General features: G+C 45.4%; 1 protein-coding gene across 1 annotated transcript in view; it reads right to left on the bottom strand.

Annotated features, from left to right (window-relative positions):
- LOC143168310 (S-adenosyl-L-methionine-dependent tRNA 4-demethylwyosine synthase TYW1-like) overlaps positions 1–25,350 on the bottom strand; it is a 108,648-nt gene that overhangs the window by 4,230 nt on the left and 79,068 nt on the right. Inside the window, exons 14-15 of the mRNA XM_076354626.1 lie at positions 22,062–22,172; positions 8,670–8,837 (exon numbers count right to left, since the gene is read on the bottom strand). Of these exons, the coding sequence (XP_076210741.1) occupies positions 8,670–8,837; positions 22,062–22,172 (279 nt within the window). The remainder of the gene's footprint in view (positions 1–8,669; positions 8,838–22,061; positions 22,173–25,350) is intronic.

The following is a 25,350-nucleotide window of genomic DNA, read 5'->3' as shown; positions in this document are numbered from 1 at the left end:
CAGTCTATAGCAAAACTAATATATGTACTGCAAAGACAACCAGGAGCCAGGACTAAAATGGAGAGCCAAGTTACCTGGGAGGATCAACAGAGCGCGGTTAACACCTCCCTTTTCTCTTATAACTCACAAGAGCGGATATGAACAGGAAATTTCTTTAAATTATCTTTTGCAGTCGGGTTACAGCTGCTCTGACTGCAGAGAGAGAAGCTTCTTGCTACAGAAAGCTATCAACATTCATGAAGGAGAAGAGCCACACTACATATTTCTTTTCTTATCAACATATTTGCATAAGCAATTTTTGGGGGGTAAAAACATATGCATATATTGAGGACAATACAGCAGTACAATTTACTACATTCCTCCAGACATGCATAATTGCCGAGAAATAAACACAGGGTTTATACGAAAGGATAAAATATAGAAGAGAGGCAGGGATGGTGACACATGAAACACTAACACTGAAAAATGGAAATCAGCCAAAAATCAATTAGTTTGTCCTAACAAGGATAATGTTGTATTTTCTTCAGAGAAAGACACACTGAAACGAGGAGGCTCCTCTTCATCCATCCACTCTGGTCCTTCTCTACAAAAAAATTTCATGTATTTTCAGAAAAGGACTAAATAGTATGGGCTACATAAGGGCATAAAGCAGAGCAGTGGGGCAAAGCCTGCTGTGGCTCCTTGCAGTCCTCATCCTCGCAGAGCAAACCCTGGGTTGGGAGGACAGAGTCCGACCCCGATGGGGAGAGGACCCATGGGAAACCTTTCTCCGATGAGCTGTGTTGCAACACAGCATCCCCGAGGAGCAGAGGGAAGACTGGGAAGAGAAAGCAGAGCTTTGGGTCTTGCAACAGCTACTCTTTAATTACTCAAGGACATGAAGATTTAGTAGTCCAACAAATGGATTCTTCCCCAGGCAGACGCACAGGGTTTAATGGTTAAATACAGCAGTTTTATGCGCAGTTTTAAAGACCACACAAAAAACCCCACCAATCAGTGGTAAGCAGGGAAAACAGCACGTGCTTCAGTTGCAGGGACGCGCAGAAACTGGTGTAGCATCATGCAGGAGGGCAGGGAGAGCCCACTGCTCCTCTGATGGCTTTTTTAGTTATGATTTCCAGCATTTTAAAACCCGGCTTTGCCAAATGTTTCAGTCGACACTTATTTTGGTTTGCACGTAGCACAAGACATTAAAGGAGTGTTTTGCAAAAGCAAGTCTCAGCAACTCAGCTTTTAAAAGGCCAGCAGGTACGATGCTTCCCAGTCCGCACTTTTATGTCGCATCCTAAAAAAACAAATTAAACCCAACCGCCTGCTCTGCTCTTAGACATTCAGAAATGATTAAGTCTTCTCCCTGCCCGAGTGTGAAAATCCTAGCCAAGCAACACAAGCTGACAGCTCACGCAGGGGCTCTGTGCTGCCAGGGTGCCCTGCTCCCCGTCTCCTCTCCCCACGGAGCGGCTGGATCCAGCACCATCTGCACGGCCCCTTCCCGGCTGCCACCCGCAAACCAATCCCCCAGTGCCAACAGCAGCAACGCTGCCCGTGGCTTTGGCGACGCAGGGCTGCAAGATGCATTCAGTGTTGCAGGCGGGGGGGTTCCTTTCCAAAAAAAAAAAAAAAAAGAAACCAAAACCAAAATCATTTTGTGCACAAAGACTTTTTTTTTTTTTTAAGGGAAGTAATGCATTCAGAGCCTGCAAACATTACAGTCCCTGCACCGCCTGAGCACTTAAACACAGAGGGATTTAAAAAACCCCCCACTACTACACTCCATTTATATTCTTTCCCGAGAAGAAAAGTTATCTCTGAATTATCTTTGGAGAAGCAGTCAGGATATCCTCAGTCTGTTTTTCAGTGGCTTTCCTTGAAATACTTTCTTTGCTTAAATATATTCTTTTGCTATTAAGGAAAAGCACTGTTCTGGGGAGACAGTGTGGCTTTGCACACAGGTCTTAAGCAGTTTTATTTATTTTTAATTCCATGCTTGCATATCTATGGTCCTGAAACCCAAAAACTTGTTTTCAAGTATCTGTGCAGCCTCCTGCCAGCTGTGCAGACTGCCTGTGTCGGGCCGGCTGAGCTCACAGCCCACAGGGTCACTGAAGACCACTTGTCCCACACGGGCTTATATTAAGAGTATTTAGAGAAAAAAAAAATCTGTAGTAGAAGTGCTCCTCTCCTTAGAATCCCTGGCAGCAGCTGGAACAACTCAGCAGCATCAAAACACTATATGTATATGTGAATATATGAATACAAAAATAAATCCATCCCGGCTGATTTTACACTGGCCGCAGCTGGCCATGTGGCAGGGCAGGAGTTAACACCCATCACCCCTTTTATTTCCTCTTACATTTTGATTGTCACCAAAGAGACCAGGGGACACTTACAGACCCCAGGTCTGCTGCAGCGTACCGGTCCTAAAGAAACAGCACAAAGCTTGCAGAGAATCGCTCCGTGAACCACATCCCCACATTCGGTGGGGTAACATACACATCTGGATTTTCTATAATGGACAGAAGTCTCATGAACTGTCTAGACGGTGCAGCTGGGCTCTTGCAGGCTGCAGGAATTTAAATACCACGGCAGCCGAGGCCGTGCGCGAAGCTGGACGGGTAGGTTCAGCCCGCTCTCACCATGGCTGATTTCCCAGTCTTTACCTTTATGACTCCCCTTCTGAGAAATAAAATCACATCTTCCCACTCCACTTCGCTTCCCAAGGTCGCTTGGCTTAGAAGCATTTAAGACCGCTGGTACCCGAAACAGGAGATGTCCGAGTAGAGGGTAATGCCATGTCAAACGTGTTACTCGGGAATTAGTTACCGCTCCAGATTTGCAATGGAGCAGCTTTCAGCTACTGGTTTTCTATCGCTGGTCTCCACCGTCAGCCACTTCTCTGGGCTCGACATCAAAAAGGCAGCTGGAAAAATGATCTTGATGACTCCAGTCCTGAGCTCCTTAATTTAAAATTTGAAGACAGTCCATCATTGCAATAAACAAAACAGCTTTTACACTTTCACACAGGGTATTATTAAACAGGTCATATGTAATGGGAGTGCAAAGCACTTGCATTACGCAACTGCTATGACTCTTTTCGCCACCTGCCAGTATGAAGCTTTCCAAGTCAAACAAATAATTCACTGAATTATTACACACAGTTTCTCACCTAATTAAGGCTCACAATTATTTAAGGCTCCCTTTGTTTGACAGTGGAAGTGACCGAGCTAGAGTCACTCAGGAAAAGAAGAAATATTGTAGATAAGATTAATCTTAACAGGGTCATATTACTTGTTAAAAAGCTAAAAAACTTTTCTTTTTAATTACCAGTAGTAACCTCAGGCTTTATGGGGAAGAAGTTAAGATTAAGCTGGTTATTAAGTTACAAACCCGTGCAATAGAAGGTCATAACCAATCCAACAGGACACCAGGCACACAGAGGCGAGAGTCTCACTACATCCCATGTCTGTGGGGCTGAACGAAAATCCGCACAGTGACGCCGAGCCCCGGGAATAACCGAGCTTTAAACCCCTCAGCAACTTCGCAGACAGTATCTATGAACAGCTAACAGTACCAAAAGTTTCCATCAATTTTAGATGGAAACAAAAAGTAGCCTTGTAGTTATACATTCAGTGACTTAAATAAGTGCTCATTAGCAGTCAGACACGTTAAAGCAGACGAAACACCTTCCAAAGCTGGCAACGAGAACGCCTGGAAGTGGGATTCGCTATTATGTTTCCCAAGAGAGTGAAATAAAAAGGCGACACCAAACCAACGCTGACCCGACCCGTGCACTGCTGGGCGGACACCGTCCCTCGCCAGCGCCGTATGGCCCTACGCCCGTGGGACCGTTCCTCTGCAACTTGTTAGCTTCTATCTATTACATCTAATCTTGCCTGAGTTATTCTAAAGAAAATATTAGTTATTGCAGATTTTTTTTTTTAATCCCTACCCGCTGCAGAGCAGAACATCTCGTCTGCCAATTAAACCAGGGCTACATCCAGACAGTTTTAATTCCAATGGATGAAAAATGGATTACTTTAGCACAACTGTGATCTTCTTTTAATAACTAACAGATCAAGCACAGCAGAGCCACCTTCCTATTTTGAAGGAGACAACGGAAAGGAAAAAAAACCTTCAGGAAACTAACATTTCGTACTCACACCTGCACTAAGGCTGTTCTTTGGCTACTGAGACACCTCGTCCTCAGCTAGGGAGCAACCCCATCCCCTGCGTCTGCTGCAGACACGGGGACGTTGCACCTATTTGGTGACCTTCTAACACGAAGCAGCAACCCAGGTTTGTTTTTCCCCTTGCACTGTAATGCTGTCACGGGTACGGGGTAACTGATGGGTGAGCAGGCAGAGAACGTGATCCGAATTCTGGATCTGGGATGCTAGATCGCAAGGACAGCTTATACTCCCCAAATGATTTGCAAGGCAGGAAGGAAATAAAATGTGATGGACTATTTTTCTCTAATATAACCCTTGTTAGTCGATCTGCAGCTGGTAGTTAAGTGCTTCCTTTTCCTCCCTAAATATAGATGAAATGCTCAGCATGGAACAACTTCAACGCCTTTCACCCAGCCTCTTGAGCCTTCTGCAAGTGCAGCCAGGACGCACGTGAAGCCTTCATGTCCCACCCGAGCCCCCATGGTACAGGCATGGGCGGTGCTGGAAAACCCAGTGGGAAGGAAAAGGCCGATTCCCTCTTTGCTGGGAAGATTTCTTGGTTGATGGAGAGTGATGAGCACCTTTGTCCAGGCTGCTATCCCCCCCAACTCATTTCAGTTCAAACTGCCTGTGACACCTGCCTTGGAGGTACCCTGTGTACCCTCGGCACTGCATTTTGGTTATGAGAAATGAAATGATTACAGGGACCTTCCTAAAAGCATCCGCCTTGGGTCATTTTGTGGATGCCAGGCTCACCCTGCCACACTGGAGAACTCAACACTAACCCAGACCACATCCACCAGGGAAATAATCCAGCTGGTGAGGGACAAGGGAGGTCCGGGGCACAGGACTGCATCTGCACCACGAGGGAACATCTGGATCCAGGGTATGGACTGGGATCTGCTTGTGGAAGTCAGGCGTATCTATTTATTAAGGCAAAAAAGGATGATGGCAGCCACTTTTCTGAGCCCACCAGCCATTCATTTCACCCTGTTAACCGAGACCTCCGAAAAGAGCAAAAAGCGATGGGATTTCAGGACTATTCCCTGTGCTATGCACGGCTAATTGACATGGAAATCAATCCCAGCATCACAGGGAAGAGGCAGGGATGCTCACACGTACTAGCAGACTTGCTAAGGACCAGACCGAGCAGCAGCACGCAATACAAATTGCACTAACAAGAAACCCGCGGCTGTAAAGCAACAGGGAGAACGTGGCTGGAAGACAACCCGCTTGCAAAAGCGAGGTAGATGTTTAAATGAACGCAATAGGAGATAATTGGCAGGCAAGTGTTTCGACACAATGGAGTGGGTGGTAAACATACGCGCAAAGCAAATTCAACAAAGCAGGGCAGAGGGTTTTATTCTAGAAATTACCAAGTGCTAACTTTCATTCAAAGAAGTCTTTGCTGCAAGGCAGCTGCAGCACATTCCCCCTCCTTAGGCACTTGTTATGGTCGTCTCGAGGATACATTTATTGTTACAACCCAGGAAAAGCAGCCACCTAAGGTCTCTCTCTGGAAAAGGTTACTTGAATTAACTGTTAAATTATAAAGTTGCTGCTGTCTCTATCTCAGCCAATTAGTTCAAAAGCACTGTAATAAATTAGATTTTTTGTACCATGGTGTTTATAGGATTTGATACAAAGCAAATGTAATTACTCAAGAATTTAGCACTATTGCTAAAGAAAAGAATCAAATGGGATGGAGCCAAAACACACCAGGCACCTCTCAAGGAGAGATGGAAACCAGCGTGCAGGGGGGAGCGGAAAGTTGGGAGGAGGATGCAGAAAAGACAGGGAAGAGGAGCCCTCCCACCCATGGGAGCCCAGATCAAGCCAAAGGAGGGCTGCACTCAACCCTGGCTGTCCTCGCTTGTCCTTCAGGTTTAGGAAGCTGATACCCAGTTGGCCCAAAAGAAGTGGAAATATCAGTAACTAATGGTTTTTCAGGTCACGGTGAGTGGGGCGCAGGCGTTCTGTGTTATTTTTTAGGGCTCTGTGAAGGGTAACTGGAAAACAAACATTTTACTGTAGGGCTTCAGCTAATGAGACTTTTCAAGCTCTCCTGGGGTAGCGCAGGAGTGCCAGATCCAAAGCTCTCCAAGGTTAAGTGCGACACATCTCACTTCCCGAGACTGACCGAGTCCTGAAGGCTTTCGCAAGCACCTCGCCTGTAACTGCAGAAAGGCACTCAGACACCAGGAACCCACTTCTGGTCAGCAGGGGAAAAAAAAAGGGGGATGTGTGTGTGGGAAGAGACTTGGAAGCTTAACGGTAGATTTTTAAGACACTGAAGTACCCCAAAAATGCAACAGCTCCTATCTCTGTATCGCCTCTTGATTTCCCCAGAAAATAACACCAGACATACAAACCACAGTTTCCTCTACCTAAAATCCCTTTTTCTACCTAAATCCCTAGCCTTAAGAGACTTCAGAGTCTAAGTCCTAAATTATTATTCAGCAAGTAAGCAGGTGCCAATCAATGCAAATCAATTTCTCCATAAATCAAGGAGCAGAGGCTGCAAGGAAGATGCATTATTTCTCTGACATTTCCAGACTCTTTCGTACAGGCTGGCATTTCAATATTGGCGTTTAAAATTATTAATATGAGCATTGTTTGAACACCTCAAAACTCAGACCTAGAAGAACACAGTGAAATAAATCACATTTCCTAATGATTTTTATTACCGTCTTCCTGCAACTCCTTAACTTTTTAAAGAAACCTTTGATTTTGCAATTACTCACTCAGTTTGATTGTTCCCAGAGTACAGGTTTTCTGCAAATAATATACACTGACAAATTTTATTCTCCACTGGAGCCTGAAATTCAGAATTAAATGTAATAGAAATAAATTTATTTTTTATTAGTTATTTTAGTACTGAGTATAGATTGTTTCCAAAAGACGCCCTTTCCTAATGGCTTTGGAAAGCAAAGCAGCTGTTGAATTCCTCCTGGGCCGGTATCAATCTATTCTTGTTACTAACGGTGTTACTTAAATTATGCATCGATAAGTTAGGTGGCAATCTGTTTCCTTTCTTTCCCTGGGCCCTTCACCTTAGAACGGAAAAGAATATTTTGCATTCAAGGATTTGCTCAGGCACAGTTGCCAGTGGCAACCACCAAGACCGAGACTGTAAATAAAGCAACTTTAAGGTGAGTTAAAACAAAAATAGTGCCAGGTATCCCGTTTTTCTCTGCTCCTTTACAGCTGCTCCCGTAAAACCGCAAATTGCAAAAGCAAGCAACGGTTTTGGAACTGTGCAGAAGTTTTCAACAATGAGATTTTAACAATTTTCAAACATGGATTTGAAATATTTCAGATCTTTTGCAAGTGGTGATGTTAACCAGTTATTCCCTGTGCGTGCTGTGAATCACCTCGCATGGAAAGCCCTGCACCACCACTCACTAAAACCAGCTCCCGTTTAAGCGAGGGACACGAGAGCGCTCGTGACTTCAGCAAACACAAGCGAAGAATATGCAGAGAGCAAAATCATCACAATTAGCATAATAAGTAGCTGCTCCATCAGTTGCCTAGCTAGCACATTATTATACATTTTTATTATCTTCCTATTAAGCTTTTCTGAAGCTCAGAAAGCCAAATTGTACTTGATATTTTTCATATCCCGCATCCTTTAAAGTTAATTTTTTTTTTTTTGGTATTTCATTTGTATTTCAGATTGTGTTGATGGTATTTACGAAGGAACCCAAGTTTCAAACAATACGCTTTACACACACACACAGGCTGCTGAGACATGCTTGGCCTGCGAAGCACGCCAGTAGCGTAAAGGGATGCTGGAGTGGTGTCAGAAGGCAGCACCGCTACCTCTTCTCCACCATTAGGATGCAGAACGCGTATAATTGTTCTAACTGCTTCATTTATCCTGCAAAACAGTTTTGCAGAAGGGCAGCTCCAGTTCAAAGGAAAGCATCCTCTGTTAACAGCCACATATCAATGTCTCTTGCCAAAATTATTTCTCCAAAGGAAGAAAAATACATTATCTTAACTCTGGTTGAAAGGAAGGAGGTCTACGGTTCTGGTAGGTATCACAAAGGTCCAGAAGAGGAAAAACACAACCCTAGCCTATTCTGGTGTAGCTTCCTTAGCAAGCTGTCTATACCACTGAAAACCATCATGAAAATATAGAAACAAGACAAAGCCAGCTGACCCACCTAAACAAGATTTGTTCTTGCTCTTCGCAAAATGCAAAGCAAGTGTGACAGAGCACAGGAGATACTGCACTGAACCCCTCCTTGAGCTGTTAAATGCTTCTTGCCTGGATTGCCACGGTAGCACTGTGTGTTGTCACGAGCAGCTGCGACCTGCAGCAGCTTCAGTAACTATTCCACAGCGCTCTCTGCAATACATGCTACGCTTCCCCCCCCCCCCCGAAAAAAAATATCCAGCTAACTCTAGAGAGAAAACATGTTGGAACAAGGCAATTGTGCAACACTTCCAAGGAGAAGATACAGTGCCTGGTCTCACACCCTGGCACAGCCTCACCTTCTTGTGAGCTATCAGGAGACAGTTCGAGTGTTCGTGCTCGCACGCAATTTCATAGTCGGGGATGAGGTCGGCCAGCTCCTGGACGAAGCGCACCACCTCCTCGTGCCAGGGGACGTTGGCCATGGTGAGGTTGCTGGCCGAGCTTTCACCGCAGTACGTCACGCCCTGAGAAGAAACATGGAAACCGTCACTGTCAGCTTAACCCTTCACAAGCTGGCACATCAGCCACAGCAAACCCTGAAAACGGTCTGTTTTGTCCCCCTTCACCCTGTATCTTATGGAAAGGTAACAGATTTGGAGATGGCATAAAAAAAAATTGGTCTCTCCCTCAGTGACACATCACCAAACTACTGTGTGCCCAGGCTTCCCCAGCAGTAAAACACAGGTTAGTCTTTATCCTGGAAAGTAGCTTTAAAAGCATTCCAATGGAGGATGCTCGTGCTCCTGAGCTACCAAGGAACCTTTGAGAAGGTCACTTCATTTTGAAACGTGACATGCCTGGAAGAAAGTCTCACGAACAACCAATGCAACAAGTCAGCGTGACACTTCGAGATATCTGTCCTACGTGCTGCAGAGGTAAGGACCTCTCCCCTTCCAAGCCAAGGCTGCGATTTCTGCCGCTGTCCTCTAGTATCCACACAAATCTCGTTCCAGGATGGTTTTACAAGGGCCTACATGCCCTCCTCCCTAACTGTGCCCAGGGAAGCTCCCCCAGCTGTACAGTGCTGGCTCTCCCTGCTTCCAGCTGTTCAATTTAATTATGAGAGAATTAAAACCGTCTATTTTAGCTACAGACGATTGCTGTAACTGCCCCAGACCAAGAGCATTTTGGCAGTCAAGATGAAGAGACAGTCCCTGCACGCTGAAACCCATTTTCTGTCTTCCCCATGGTGCCCACGCAACGAGACCCAGGCAACCGTAACCTGAGGCTCTATGAATATGTATATTGGAGATTTTGAGTAACACAGTTTTATTCACGTGATTGTTTGGATCTTGAGATCTCAAGGTTCTTCCCAACTACTGGTCGTTTTATAGAAAAATTAAGATACTCCCAGTTTTGTTGTAAGAAACGGGCATTTGTAAAGTATTACGCATCCATGTGCAGATGGGCTGGGCAGAGTCCCACCGGGCAGCGGTGCCCAGACCAAGCACTGGCAGAGACGTGGCTTATTAGGAGAAAGGTGCAGGTGCAGATGCTGGCAAGGTAACGGCAGCTTGAGCCCAGAGAAATGGCAGATTTCTTTTAAACGCCTTTCCTTCCAAAGAAAACGGGGGGAAAAAAAAATACCTGCAAGGGTACAAATCATCCTGTTCTGTGCATACACAAAGTGTATGATTCCTGAGAGCACAAAGAGCAAAATCACTAAAAAAAAAAATTAAATGGCACAAAAGTGGAACAAAGCAGAAGATGCCTGTGAACCTTGAGATCTTCTGAAGACAAGTGCTAATTTTTAGGTTCCAACGAGAGGGATGGAATTGGGCTTTAAAGGTGCAGAAACGGTGAATTTGCACGGTCTGGTGCCACATCACCCATTCCCTTCTCTAAGACACATTTGCTAAACCAGAAGCAACTCCACGGGGATGAAAGCATCTTCACTGGGGGCAAAAAGAGAGTTCCCCCAGAAACAACAGGGCTTTGCTTCTGCCGCTCTGCTCTAAGCTGTTCTTCTGCAGTAGCCAAGCACCTAACGATCCTTAACGAAGCCAGCAAGTCAACACCTCTGGGAGGGACTCTCTTTTTACAGCCTGGAAAAAAGGGAGACAAAGATTTGCACGGGGCCATGGGGGAAGCTGTCGGGGAAGAAGGACAGCTGCCCTGGACAGCATCATGGCACTGCTGAAACCTCATCTTCCTAATCCAGCCTGCTTCGCTGCTCCTCTCCACGGCAGCACTGCTCCTCTGACTTCCAGTTAGGACAAGACTTACAAAACCGTAAGAAAATTTCAAGGCTAGAGGAAGGTGCTGCTCTTTGCTCTTCATTCACTCTTTGGGAGGCAGAAGTACCCCAGTCGCTCAGCAATGGGCTCACTGGTTAGAGGCGACCACGAGAGCTGGTTTGCTGCTGGCTCTGCTGCTACCTCCAGCAATTCCCTCCACCAAGACCCTCGATGCCGGCATGAAAGGATGAACACAAAGCCTCACGTGGCCAAGTGCTTCTAGAAACCAGGTGGAGAACTCTGCTCAACCTCCTCCATCTAAAGAAACATAAGTCACCAGTTTCCAAGATTATTCTTTAATTCTCTGGCTTGGTATCAGCAGCTCTGTTCTCACATGGAGGTCTGCAGGCTGCTCACCAAGTGCCTGTCGGGGGGGTGGGGGTGGGGGGGTAGCATTTTAACAAAGATATTGAGTGTGCTCCTCCCTGCTTTTCCCCCCCAGACCTCACCTACAGGAGAGGACAGTTACAGCGAGTTCCAGGCATTCAGCACTCCAGACCCTTGTTAAAAAACAAAAATAAATAAATAGAGATTGGGGGCACTTGTCCAAACAGCTCAATATCCTCCCTGGATATCGAGGGCCATGAGCTAGATACAAAAATAACACTGGCACAGTAAAGCCAGTGCAAACACAGTCAGTAAACACACAGATTATTTTTCAGGGCTGAGTACACGAGCAAACACCCCAAAATATAAAAGGCATTTATAAAAACTCCCTCCAGCTCATCTCACTCTTACCATCTTTTGCTTAAATTAATTCAGTAAATACTGAGAACTGTTTGGAAAAAAGTCCATCTCTGCCTGCGCCTCCCACACATGCAGAGGGAGGGTGAAAATCCAGGCTTAAGCTGATGCTGTAGAAAAACTCTTATTGTTTACTGATGACTAGAATTGACCTGATGACATTAAAAAGCAGCTTGTGTTGTTTTGGTCAAAAGCCACCAGAACAACTGAGGAATTTCTAGAATCCTACCACTCCACAAAGAGTCCGTACTGCTTTGTGAAACGCTGAGAACGTAAGTAATTGCCCCAGAGCGAATGTCCACAGGAAACATCGAGGGATTTTTTTTTTTATACGATTGATCTGCACTGATGGCAGATCTCCCACCCAATGTCGTCTGCCAGCCAGAAGGCCAGCACCATTGCTCACGCACCCCCAAAGCCCCATCGCTCCTGATCTCCCCTGACTTGGCAGAAATAAAGGTCACGCAGTGCTGGCATGTTGTATCTGCACCCAAAAAAAAGAAAAAAAAAAAAAGCGCTAGTCCATGGGGTGCGAAGTACCCAGCACGTGCGGGCTGACATGACGAGCGCTATGAGCATCCCTTGGGCAGAGCACGGAGAGAAGTTTCCCACCGCACATCAGTCTGCAAAGCTCTAACTCACTAGTGTGAGCAGGCAGGAGCACGAGTCTTTGGGGAAACAGCTTTTCTGATCGTTTTCTGGAAGCACGCTCAAAACTAGTCGCTACTTTAGAAGCGGCATTGTTCAAAAGACACCTTCATCTCAGATTTAATTGTATTAAGTCAGCAGAGATACTGGGTTCTTGCTCCAGCTCCCTTCCCAACCACCCGATACAGCAAACGGACCAAAGGAGAGCGTGTCGGAGGGGGACACGTGTTCCTGCTGTGCCCTACACAAAGCCAAGACACAAGCACTGCTGGTTGGGGTGATTTACTTGCAACAGAAGCTGAGGTCCTCTGGGTCGCTGCAATACCCACCCCCTGCAGCAGCCAGCTCCGTGCCCTGCGATGATCACTGGTCAGAACTTGAGGTTCTCCTACACCCTACTCCACCCAACTTCAGCCTCATCATTTTGAGATCAGCTGCTCTTAATTTGGAGATTTGATCACTTGAACCTCCTGAATTATTAATTTAGTCTTGGCCATGACCTCAAATTCGCTACTGCCTTGCTCCATCTTTAATTATGTTAGTAAAATTCTCATAAAATAGCTCAGCAGTATGCAGCTTCCCGAGATGTATTTTTGCTTATTTCTTTCTTTCCAGATAAAATTCTTTAAAGGCTCATCCAACTGATTTAACCTGTGGTTTCGCAACACAGGTCTCAAACCCACTGGCACCCAAAAGGGCAAACTCACACAAGAAACGGCTTTTCTTCCAGACAAAAGCTCAACTCCTCTGTACCTCTCTAGGTGGTTTCATCACCTTTGCTCTTCGGCTGAGCTGTTTTATTCCAGTCACAAAATCCCATCAAGCACCGGTCTTTAAAACAGAGCGCACACAATTTTATGGATGATTATGTTTTGCGTTCTCGTGTTCTTCACAGAGGAAAAACATTTCTACTTCTTTTAAATGGCATTTGCATCCACGCTATGTTTATGGCACCTGGTCCCAGCTGATGCTGCACTCCCAAGACCTAATTCACCTACATTAAAGTTGAACATGTCATGTCCAGCAATAAACAGAGACAGACCCCTTGCAAACACTTAAAATTAGAGCAAGGTAAACCACGCAGTGCTTAAATAGGGCTACAAAAGAAACAGACTCATGCTAATTAGAAACTGTACAAGTTGTGGAAGCAATTAGTCTCTCGCTGGTAAATTTATGAGGGACTTCCTCTATTAATCTGCCTCAAGCAAAGGATATTAGAGCCGCGCACCATAACTCAAGAGCCAGCGTGGAAACAGGTTGACTGTGCACAGCTGCAGACAAGTCGGGGGAGTGCTGAACAGGGAAGTACATCAATTTTTTAGCCCGGCTCTGAAAGTCTGAAAAAGATTTTAAACGTTCTTATATTAGAGCAGCCAGCCATGCAAATAATAGGATATGTATCTCCAAAGCTCAGCTGTATAGACGCGGCTCCATACAGCAATATTTTCCCTGCGTTCATTATACAGATTATGATTTGAGCAGCATGAAAAATGTATGACTACAGAGGGGGAAAATTCTTAGGAAGCTACAACGTGACTCATTCTTTTAATAAACTTCAAAGATATCATTTACAAGCAAAGAAAGCGCAGAGGCAAATGGAATAACTAAGTGCTCGGATGGCTGATTAATTCACAAGCACAAATCAATGAAAATCAGCTTAGCAGCACACCGAACGAAAGCACATCAGCTTTCAGCTTCCCCAACTTCTTAAAACTTGAGTTAATTAACAGTGCTGATACCACTTAAAAAACGTGAACAGTTGATTAGGGCGGTCATGTTATATTTTTCAGTAATACACAAAGACAGTTATTAAGACATCAAGTATTAAAAAAGGAAACCATTCTATTGTACACCCTAAGCTCTTACACCAACTTCCCTGCAATAGCAACATCAATGATGCTGCCTCTTAATTAGTCTTTAATAAGGGTGCTTTTAGCATCCTAATCATGCCACATAGCTTTGGCCAAATACCTTGAAACGCAGAAGCCTTCTGAAAAGCATCTCAGCTATTCTTGGTTATGCCGGTACGAATCCAGAGCAACCGCGCTGGGCGTGCTCTGGATTTCCATACTGCCGTAACGGAGCCGAGCGTGCACAACTGTATTTAAGCAACGCCTTGTGCCAAGATTATCATCGCTGCAGCGAGAAGCACGTTTCTTCCACTGCGATCTGGCTCCTTGCCAGAGATCCCGACAGCCAGCAATCATTTTAATCCACAGGGCTACGAAGGAGAGATTACTGGGGAACTAAGTATGACAGCGCTTTGTTTCTCCACTCTGAAACTCCAGGCTTCCCAACTTAATTACTGAACAAGAGAATTTTCTTAACTCCTAGCCCACAAATTATAAATTTGTTTAATTGACGCTTGTGTGAATTAATAGAAGAACAAAGTGTCAGCCAAGCTGCTGAGTGACAGAGCCACTGCTTAAAAACTGGGGCAGCCCTGACCCAAGACAAATGTAAAAAACCTCAAATGACATGTTGATAGATTGCACCCTCTGCAATAAAAATGCTTATGATCCAAGCATCGGCATTGTCCAAATTATATACACAAGCTCTCATGCACGTCTGCTCCTCGCTGGAGTGGATTCAGGCTCGTTGGTTGTTTTTAATAATCACTTTCAAGTTGATTTAACAAAAGACATCGGTTTATTTGTGTCAGTTAAATCTGAAAAGCAGGAATGGAAACGGTTAGTTACGCAGCACAACCCCAATATTTAACACCAGCTCTCCAGATGCACCACACGTATGGCTACATGCAGATCAGTGCTACAGCAGCCCATAAATCTTCAGCAGCTCCCTTGAAGTCAAAGGAACTCCTCCTGTAAAAGCTAAACTCTGAAATGCTGGTCGCAGCCTTTCATTCCAGCTCTTCAAAATGAGCCATATAGGTATCGAGAGAGAAATGGCCGCTGTTAAATCACTCAGCCCCTGCTCCTCATGCCCTGTTAAAGAAAGATTGCAGAGAGGGAGGTGGGAGGAGTAGAAAGACTTAGACTAGAAGGCAAAGAGGTGAATTTTCAGCCAGTGACCTGCTTTGCTACGACCCAATCCTACCCTGCCTCAGTTTCCCCAGCTGCAAAACACAGTACATGGTGCTAGCCCTCCTCCTGCAAGCAAGCACTCAGAGCCACGGACAGAAAGTTATTATTTACAGACTGTTATTTGAGCACAGCAACACTGGGCCATCACACACAACCAGTCTCCATACACTCTTTATTTTCTACAGCTTCCCTCGGTTGTATCTAAAAGCCTCACAAGCCTAATGCTATTTCCATGCCCGCTTCCCACTTATTTTGGATACTAAGCTTTACTGAAACACAAAAAATAGATGAGAACAATCCATTTTAACTTGGATTTTCATCAGGCTTACGTTTGCACCCAAGCCCACATTTGTAGCCAAGTCCAGTGCTGGACTGCAAAAATTCCTCCTCGAATTCAGAAAGGTATTTGTATCAACACAGGTTTGGATGAAAGACTGACTTTTCGATGAAACCGTGTGGCAGGGTCACTTGGAAATTCAAAATTTAATCATTCACCTATGCTTGCAATGAAACTTGTTATCAAGCCTTACTATGTACTCACAGGATGAAAAAACCCACTGGTGTCAAACCAAACTCCTCAGACACATCTACTAGTAACTTGTAACCTTTAGCTGGATCAACAGAAATAGCAAGCTGGGTCCCTGCCTCTGTCACCCAGACGCTAATAACAAACGGAGCCGCTTTCAGCAGAGGCTGCTCAGGGCCCACCCGAAGGCATTTTTCCACGGCAGTGCAGGGCAACTGGGATTTATCCAGCAGAGCCAGACCCCTCGGGTGCCCAGCTGCCCCGCGGCTCTCCAGCACGCCTGGGAGATGGGGAGGTGGCACAGCCCTACGCACAGCCCCGTCACTGGCCACCTTGGACCATCCATACCTCATGTCTTATCCATGGGATATGCCGGCGGGCTGTTGCACCCATGCCTCGCAGATAGGAGAGAATAGCAAGTGGTCAGTGGTTTTTTTGTTTGGATTTATTTTATAGCAGGCACTAAGACAGGAGATTTTTAACTTTCCCTTCTCTTCATCTAAATGCAGACCGGAATGGCAGCAAGACTCTGAATAGCTTTTTGACAGGTGGGGGCAATCACCCCTTGCTGCATGCAATTAAAAACTCGTTAAAGCAGAGTTCATTTTCCTCATTATTTTAAGCACTTAAATAATCTTTACTGTTTAATATGACAAGACTGAGCAGACTGGGACAGATACTTCCCTCTGGTCCTTCCTTCCAGACATTAACTTGCTCATTTTAATTTTGTAGCAAAGCTTCAGACACCAAGAGCAGGAGCTGCAGTCCCAGAACACCGTCCTTAACTCTGCCAGACACCGAGCCCATCCACCAACACAAGCTCAGCGCGAGGGTGCCGTGCTGGAGCCAGAGCTGCAGAACAATCATCAGGGACAAGTGCTTTCAAGTGGCTGAAAACTGATTTCACGAAGGTTTGAGGAAATTCTGTGCAGTGGCACGACTCATCTCTGCTCTTCCCAAGTCCTGGCCTCAGACAGCACCATGGTATGAACAGCCCTTGAACAAAGGACAAGCCAGGCAGGCTTGCGCTTTTTTTTTCTCTCCTTTCTTAAATTGAAACAGATGGAGAGAAGCAGCAAGGCTTTGCTCGGGCAGGAAGCTACGCTGCTACCGAGAGCTGCAAGATGAAGCTTCACTTTAGCAAATAAAGACCGCTGCCCCAGGGACGTTGTTCCACTTGCAGCTCTGACCAGATCTCCCTCACCATTGCAGAAGCAGCTCTGAAACGCAAAGCCACGTTTGCAAGGCTGAGCACTTTACGTGCACGCTTGCATATGTACAACCTTAAAGCTACTGACAGTGCGGAGCGGATGCGTGGACACAGCCACGAGTAAACATGGAAGTGTGCCCAGCGGCTCCGAGATCTGTCTGCAGTGACCACAGGTCCAGACTGGGATTCTGTGCGCTCATCTGGTCTTGCACTAACGTGACCCTGCAGCACACTCCACTCGCATACGTCTGAATGAGTTTTTTAGGACCCACTTACGTTTCGCTTCAAAATCCTTTTGCCCCTTTGGTTTAAGAAGGAATACAAGTGGCAAAATACTGTATGTCACCACAAGCCTCTGGCTTCTAAAACAAAAAGAGGGTAACATTGCAAAAAGATGAGTTGCACATTCTAGATCTTAAATGTAACAATCAACTTTGTACAACTGTGACAGTGACATTATGGCATTAAAACAGACTCAGGCAATAAATAAAATTGATGTGTATTTAATAACCACATGACTGATTCTTCCTTTACTTGGGTTTTACACAAGGGTAATCAAGGCTAATTTCTATTGGCTTAAATAAGAGAATAGGGTCCCACAGAGCTACATCGCTGTAAGATACTCATGTAAATGAGAACAAGTTTTAAGCTCTGCAAGAATCTAAATCTCTATCCACTCCACCCCGTGAGCCTCTCTGGAGCGACAGGGGATTAGCTACATTCATTTTAAATTAACGTCATTTATCTCAAGTATTTAACCAGGAAATCCCACTGAGATGAGCCTCATTTTCTGGCAGATGCTTTGCAGTATACCTTGTAATATTCTTTTGTTTATTTGCTTTGAGCAGGACCTGGTCTTTGCCTTTTTAACCTATCACACTGGGGTTTTGGGAAAAAAAAAAAATGCTAAGCCTTATCCACATGCCAAATAGATTCTTCAATATGCTTCAAAGGAACACAAGAAGTTACTTCGAATCAAAAATATCAATTCTTTTGGGGAAAATTCCCAGGTCAAATGCTGTGTGAACACCACAACTGCTGGGGCCGCACTAAAGGCCAGTTACACGCTGGCAGGAGTTTTTGTCCAAGTGCAGATCAATACATAGAGTGCACGAAAGGCAACACCGACAGCAATAACGAGTGCTAGATTTGAACACACCTCAACCCTACCTGTCTTCCTTTGGGTCAGAATTTAACTCCCGACTTTATGTACTATTGTACCAAGCATCTCTTTGAATGCTGTGGGATTGTATCTATGTGGTCACTCTGCTTACGTACACTTTGCCTGCACAGTCGCAAACTCCCAGGCTTTGGGGGGGGGGGAGGGTGGGTACGATGCAGCCCCTCTTCTGCTGTTCTCCTTTGCTGAGAAGGAGACCTGTTCACCTTTTATTCCAGAGCAGTCAAATATCGCAGGGATAGAGACCCCAGCTCTTTGCTTCACCCCACAGGTGCACAGGCAGAAGCAACAAAGCACCTTGAAGCGTTCTCGACTCCAGTTTGCCCAATAGCACAGCTCAGGTGCCTCTGAAACCGCTGCAGCAGCCATCTGCACCAGTGACCCTGCCGTAAGAGAAGGCTGACCTCATGGGTAGGGTGTTGGCCAAGAGCTTTGCAAGCCAGGATTAATGAAGATCGGATGAAAACAAGCTGTCTGCAGAGCGCACAGCTGAACGCAAAGGAGGGTAACCTACTAATTTCGTTAGGTCAGACCACGGGGTAAGGGTCTGAGTGCAGGCACAGCAGCAACACGAACACCTCCAGCAGCACGGGGGGCACACCACCCCACCAGCAACCAATAGACACTTCAGAGAAGGACAGCCAAGTAAGGAAGCTGTCCTTAAGATGACATCCCCTCTGTCAGCCTCGCCTGTTGGTACTTGGCTGGACTCTCACACTACCCCACAGCAACTCTACTCATTGTTCATCAGCCACTCCAGAACACGCCGTTTACTCCTGGCCAAGAAAAGGGAAAAACTAGTTCCACGCTTGAGGTGAGAAACCATGTAATCCCCTCGCAGTTCAAAGTCGCAGAGACAGTGCAGCAAGAGGAGAAAGCCACTGCGCCTCCCTATCGAGCCAAATCTTCTGCACTTTACAAACGCTGCTGTTTAGTGGGAACTGGCAGATGAAACTATGTGAAACAAATAAGGCGAGTGACTGGGCTAATACAATATTTTGTGTGAGCTACTTGCTCTCTGCAGAGCACCAAGTGCCCACCATTTAGAACGTTACACTTGCTCCAAAGAGGCAAGGAAGAAAGGCAACTTTGTTAAAAAAACCCCTTATTCTCATAAAAACATATCATATAAAAATCCGTGAGCAAGACCTTTTGTCCAACTTAGGATCTATTTAAACACAACCTAGTGTCAAGCAAATCCCCCGCTCCAGGGAAGCCATCACAAAGTTTTGTGACTTTTAAACGCAATGGAGATGCCATTTAAACCCCAAACGTTGTGCCAGCACAGAGTTGCACCATTTGTTTCAGATGGCGATTAACATCAGTTCAGCTCCTGCTGTGAATGGGTGCTCCAGCAATGCTGCTCGCAACGGCGTGCTTCATGCTTCAACTATATGAACCCTGCTTTCCTGTCTTCAAAATTAAGAAAACGGGACAGCGCAGCTCTATTTAAAAGCTCAATTAAATGGAAAAAAATGGAGACTATTTCAGAGCCTGCTGGTGAATGAGGTGGAGCAGCGCCCTGACAATTCATTTCTGCTGCTGAAGCTGAAAAGGAATTAGTGTGTTTTCTTGTACTCAGCTGCTTGCTTCTGTCTTGCAGGGCTTAGCTGCTGTCAGACTTGCGGTATGGTTTTGAGAGCTTTGGAAAATCGTCCTCCCTCCACTAGACTGGAAATGAAGAACTAACTGTAGAAGACGTTTTTTGGACTTTGAGTATGCAGATCGCAATGAAGTTGTGAAACGCTGTACTGTGGTTTTTAATGAGCTGTGACCAGGGAAGGGAAGACTTTCCCCATCGCTCCCAGCCGAAGTACAGCAACTAGCAGAGACAAGGGAGAGACAGATGCTGCATCCTTTGAAAAGGCTTGAACATGAGTTTCCCTGTGTCCCTGACCAATGTGCTCTTGGGATTGGAAAGACAAAGAGACTTTCCACATGCCAACTACAGAGTGCTTTTGTGGCCATAATATAGGCACAATGCTAAAGCATTCATGGAAGAAGAAACTGAGGCATGAGATGTTCTGTCCCTTAGCTTGAAGGCACCATGATCTGACAAGGATCAGCACCCTGGTAGACACTTCTGTCCTCCAGCACTTGCAGAACTTCACTTACCTGCTGGAATATTGCTGAAAAAGTGACATTTAGATCAAAGCATCCCACTTGCAAATTTAATTAAGTAACATTAAACAGCATACACCGTTTTTTTTTTTTAAAAAAACAAAACAAAACAAAACCTGCAAACTTGCACTCATACCAGTCTACAAAAAGACCCAAACCACCCAACAGCATGTGGCCAGCAGGTGCCAGGTGCACCCCTCTGCCTTCGTTGTCCTGCACCCCCTTGAGCCCCCTTTGCAGCTGGTGTTGGCAGGTACACGAGTGACGCTGAACCCCCAGCTACACTACTGTGCTACGTGGTTTTGGGGAATGTCACGCAGCCCCTCTCTGCCTCAGTTCATACTTCTGCAAACAGGGCAAAGTGTTCAATAAATATCCCTTTCTCAGAGAAAGTCCTTGCTGGCTGAGATCTGAAAAGCACTTTGAAGCACTTGGAGTGCAATGATGACATTTTCCATTGAAGCAGTCTGGGCAGGAGCCCGTCCCAGCTAGAAGAGTGTCAGGAGTACATCTACGACCATCTTGGGAATATCTCTGTGACCACCTCTTTTCCCACCTATTTCCTTGGCAGTGCAAGGCATAATTTTGCCAGTGAAGAGCAGCTGGGAGAGCTGAGCTCCACGCCCCTGGGAAACCACGACTGCAAGGCTGAATCCTTCCCCAGGCAAAGGGAACAGCAGCCCTCTGCCTTGGAGGAGACAGACGTTCGCCCCGGAGAGCGCTCAGGGGAATCTGTGCTCAGAAACATTGATTAACTTACACCTGACTCATTTTGCCAATTAAGTCGCTACACATGACAGAGCAGTCTAAGTAGCACGTACGCTGACAGCCTCATACTCCACGCTGGCGTGGACACTCATCTCCGCCCTCCTTGCACACTGGAAGAAGGGATCTTGTACTACTGCAGTACAGGCTGCAGTAAGAGATTCAGGAGATGCAAGGTGGGAAGGGCCCCATAGAAGCACTCCTCCTGCTAGGTTTTACCTGAGGAATATAAAACGGTCTGATACACATTGTAAAACTGAGGCTTTTTCCCCAAACCATGCTCAAAATCTTATTTTGTATTAAGCTATCAACTTCAGCAGCACGTTCAGAGAGAGAGAGAGACCTCTCAATGCTAATAATATCAAAACCTTTGGGTTTTGTTTCATAAGGAAATTGCAGCAAACTCCAGTTTTTTTCTTCAAAGCAGCAGTAAATAAAGGTTAAAAAAAGAAAAGAGAGAAAGAAAAGAGAGAAGAAGGAAAGAGAAAGTCCAGAAGTAATACAGCTGCAGAAATACAGACCTGAGGTAAACGAGCTGCTCTGCAGGGGAGTTGCTGGATGAAAATGCTGATAGTGATTTTTTACAGAACGCTTTGTAATGTGCCTTTTTTACGTTCTTTATATATTAAATTGATTAATCCCAAGATAAAGCACCTCCTGCCCTGCTGTATCTCACGTGCTCCTGTTGTTAGCTCTTCCAGTTCCAGGGGGTAATATTTCCCCATTTTGCACAGCCTGACAAATACCACATCAGTAAACCAGACATCATCACCTTTTCCCCTGGCAGAATTCAAGGCCAGGATGGGAAGAAGAAAACCACAAACTACCAGCTTGTCCCAGAATATTTTGTTTAAAATGTTGGTTGACATAAAAGAAGGACTATCTATTTATCAGTCTCTGCTTTCATGAGAAATACAAAAAAGACCAGAGGGTTATGATTCCGTTGGGCAGAAATTGATGCTGGCTGGTACAAAGCTTGTCTTGCGTAACAGTGAAGACTGCTCCAAATGCACACATAAAATGTTAGAAACCTGGCTGCCTAACTTTAAAAGCAAGAGATACGTTCCTTATGCATCACTGAAATCTTTGGAAGAATTGCATTTACTCGTATAAGTTTAAGACCGGGGCGGGGGGTATGGGAAATGGGGAGGAAAAGAGTAAAATACTGATGAAAAAAAAAAAAAAAAAAAAAAAATAGCTCCGTGCAGCTCACCTTGACCTCGATGAAGTCTGGTTTACCGAGGGATATCAGGTCAGCATACGCTTTGAGTTCATCCACATTCCAAGCCTTCACCAGTGTCAGCCTATAAACAGTGCGCTGTTGCTGAAATAAAGGAAAAACTACATTAGCAACACATTCTGACACAGGGAGGATGTTCCAGCCTTCCACACAGCTTCAAACAGAAAAAAAATAAAAATCATTAGTTTATTCCAAGAACCCAGGGGCTGAAACTAACCAGACCCAAACCAGGAGCCACCTCACTTGTGGCTCAAGAAAGCTACTTGCAGCATCTGTGAGCTGAGCCACCTTTCGCTGTACAAAGGCTTATCTTCCCTCTATATATCCCAGGCACTTTGTTTTTACAGGAGCTTTAACTTAATGGGAAAATAACCAGGAAGTTTCTCTCTGATTTGCTTCCCCAGCATAAAAATCTCACCATCAGCTGCTATACAGATATTTTATTTCCTCCAGCTGGATCATCTGGCATTGGTGGCTTTTGGACAGGACGAACAAGAATAGACAGACCATTGTCTGCCCCTGTCTGTGAACTCTTCCAGCACATTAGGTACAATACCACAGACAAAAGGCTCTCCCGTGATCAGTTATGCAGAACATTTTATTGGAAGCACAAAGTGACAATTAAAATCACAACCGGGAAACACTGAAAATACCCTGCTTATGACCTAGCCTCATCAAAAGTGTGGTGCAAACCATTAGGAAAAACACAGTAGCTGCAGTGCTAACGACTACAAGAGCAGCATCCACCCCTCATTGCCCTCTGCAGCAGGGCAGCTGGATTTCTGCCTGGCAGCACCCCTGCACAGACCTGTTCCTCTCCATCCCGCTGCTGAGCGCCGCAGCTCCTCATCACACCAGTGCCTCTCAAGATGCCCAGACCTGACTTACTTCTGTGCACAGCGGCAGACAGCACTCTGAGAACTTCTTTCCTTGGAGTTATTCTGATTTTCCCTCTAAGGGCTGCTCACCAAAGAAGTTACTGGCGACAAAAGGACTTCTACTATCAATATAAGCACTGGGCCATGGAACAAATCCAGTCTCACTGCCTACATCTGCTTGTTTCCATCTTTCCTCTCTCCTTCCCTTCGTCTTCCACTAATGTTTTATTTCACTTATCTCTGGAATTTATTTATAGAGCAATCTTCCAGCAAAATGGTTTTTTGAATCAACTCATTTTCCTTCCTTGGCACACTGTAGACTGTAAAACGTGACAAAAGCACCAGTTTAGCTAGAACAAAAGAGCACCGTAACAAATACACAGCAACCCAAGACTCCACAGCTGGGGCCAGGCTGTATCCCAGGGCTGGGACTTCATGGCGCAGCAAGAGCTGGAATCAAGTTCTCCGGCTCCAGAAAGTCCAGGCTTAGACTCAGATTGAGTTAAGATATTCTCCCTCACCTATTACCCATGACATGCCCGTGGCACAAGGTGACCTGAACTTCAGTGCCGTGCGTGGGAAGCATGCACACTGTTCCGTTTATTATATTTTTCAACCCAGAAGGATAAGCTAATAAGGAGATCTGCTACTGAACAGAACTTCCCATCACTAAACCTCAGACCGTTTCCCACTGCGATAACCTCTGACAGCACCCACTGGCCAGGGGCAAGGCAGGGACGGATCCCAGGACCCTGAGTTCCAGTCCAAGGCTATTAAAAAGTTCATGCTGTTACCCCTCCCCAGATAAAACCGGTAATTCCCAGTACCAATCCCCAATCTAGCCACATTTTACTTCTTCAGAGCCTCCAACCTACATGCCACGTAAGTGACTTTTACCCTCTGTATAAAAATCAAAACATCACTTACCTAAAACACATTTCTACGTTTTCCACAGTGAAAAAAATTTTGTCTCTACACCAGTTTGCTATGGAAATATTCCAGATTGTTTGCTAACAAATAACTAGAGGACAAACAAATAAAAAACAGGCGCATCATCTTCTTCCCGCTAACATCTGAACAGAGCAAGGGGCAGGTCTTTAGGGTACATACGTACAGAGATCTAAACCCAATGCAGGCCGAAGTGTCCCCATGCACTCACTGCCTGTTGCCCGTCATCTTGGGAACCTAAAGCACCAGGTAAACCTGCAAAATTCTCTGGAGGATAAACACGAGCAAGGATTCGATCCCTACAAGGAGTCAGTGTTTTGAGAAAATAAATTAGAGGTGGAGCTTCTTTTAAAAAAGTCTGTGGAGGGTAACTTTAAAGAATTATTGAGAGAATGATTATTGAAGGCCAAATATTACAGGAATTAAAATATCTGGCCTCTGCTTTACATGTAGCTTACAAGCACATCCTTAAGAACAAGATACTGCAGCTCTTATGATTTGAATGAATTGGCAAAAGAAAGGTTCAGGCCAAGACACAACAGGCAAGTATGCAATCAACAGTTAATTATTAAAGAGAAAAACAATGGAGGAACTAATACAAAAAATAAACGCATCATTTGCCATGTAACAGGGAAAGAAGAAACCAGAAGGAAAATACCTAACAAGAGGAAAAACTCTGATACGCGCACGCCTGTCAGTCGTCTGACGTGATTAGACACCCAATTAATCAAGAAATGTCTCCCCAAAGGTCAGCTCACAGTGGTAAACAAAGGCAGGCAGCTTCAAGGCAACAGTAAATAAAATCACGTTTTTAACACCAGCCCCTACCAAAGGCTGCTGATCCAGACCCCGTTCTCAGACTGGGAGGTCGGGTGCCCAGTGCAATCATTGGAGCGGGGAGTCCACCATGAAGTGAAGCCTTTAGGGGTGTCTTTTTCTGGAAGGATGGTTTTGGGCTAAAATTAAGAGCAGATTTCTGGACGTCTCTGTCATGCATAGAAAACAGCTTGGCAATGAGCACACAGGGAGTGGGACAGCGCATCCTGTTAAACCCAGCACAAGCAGCGTCGCCACTGCTGGCTGAATACTCTGCAGCAGCGGAGGATATAAAAAAGGAAAAAAAAGAACCTTCACAGGGAGAAATAAAACCCAGGAAATCCATTTGTGGGATGAAAGTCTTAGAAAACCCACTTGATCTTCAGACAGCAGATACTTGCTATTTGGGGAACTTGAACACGACATACAGATAAGGGGAAACTGGACCAGGCAGACACTGGTCTCAAGTGCTGGAATTAAGGGTAGTGAATGATATCAGTAAATGTATGGAAAGCTCCTACAGACTAATGAAAAATATTTATACCTAGCCCAAGCGTGAAGTGGCTCGACTAGAGCTTTGCACGTCACCTCTGCTGAGCAGCGAGGGCAAGATCTTTAGG

This window comes from Aptenodytes patagonicus, chromosome 17 (genome assembly GCF_965638725.1).
Source record: "Aptenodytes patagonicus chromosome 17, bAptPat1.pri.cur, whole genome shotgun sequence".
NCBI lineage: Eukaryota > Metazoa > Chordata > Aves > Sphenisciformes > Spheniscidae > Aptenodytes > Aptenodytes patagonicus.
This window is presented reverse-complemented; position numbering and strand designations above follow the sequence as displayed.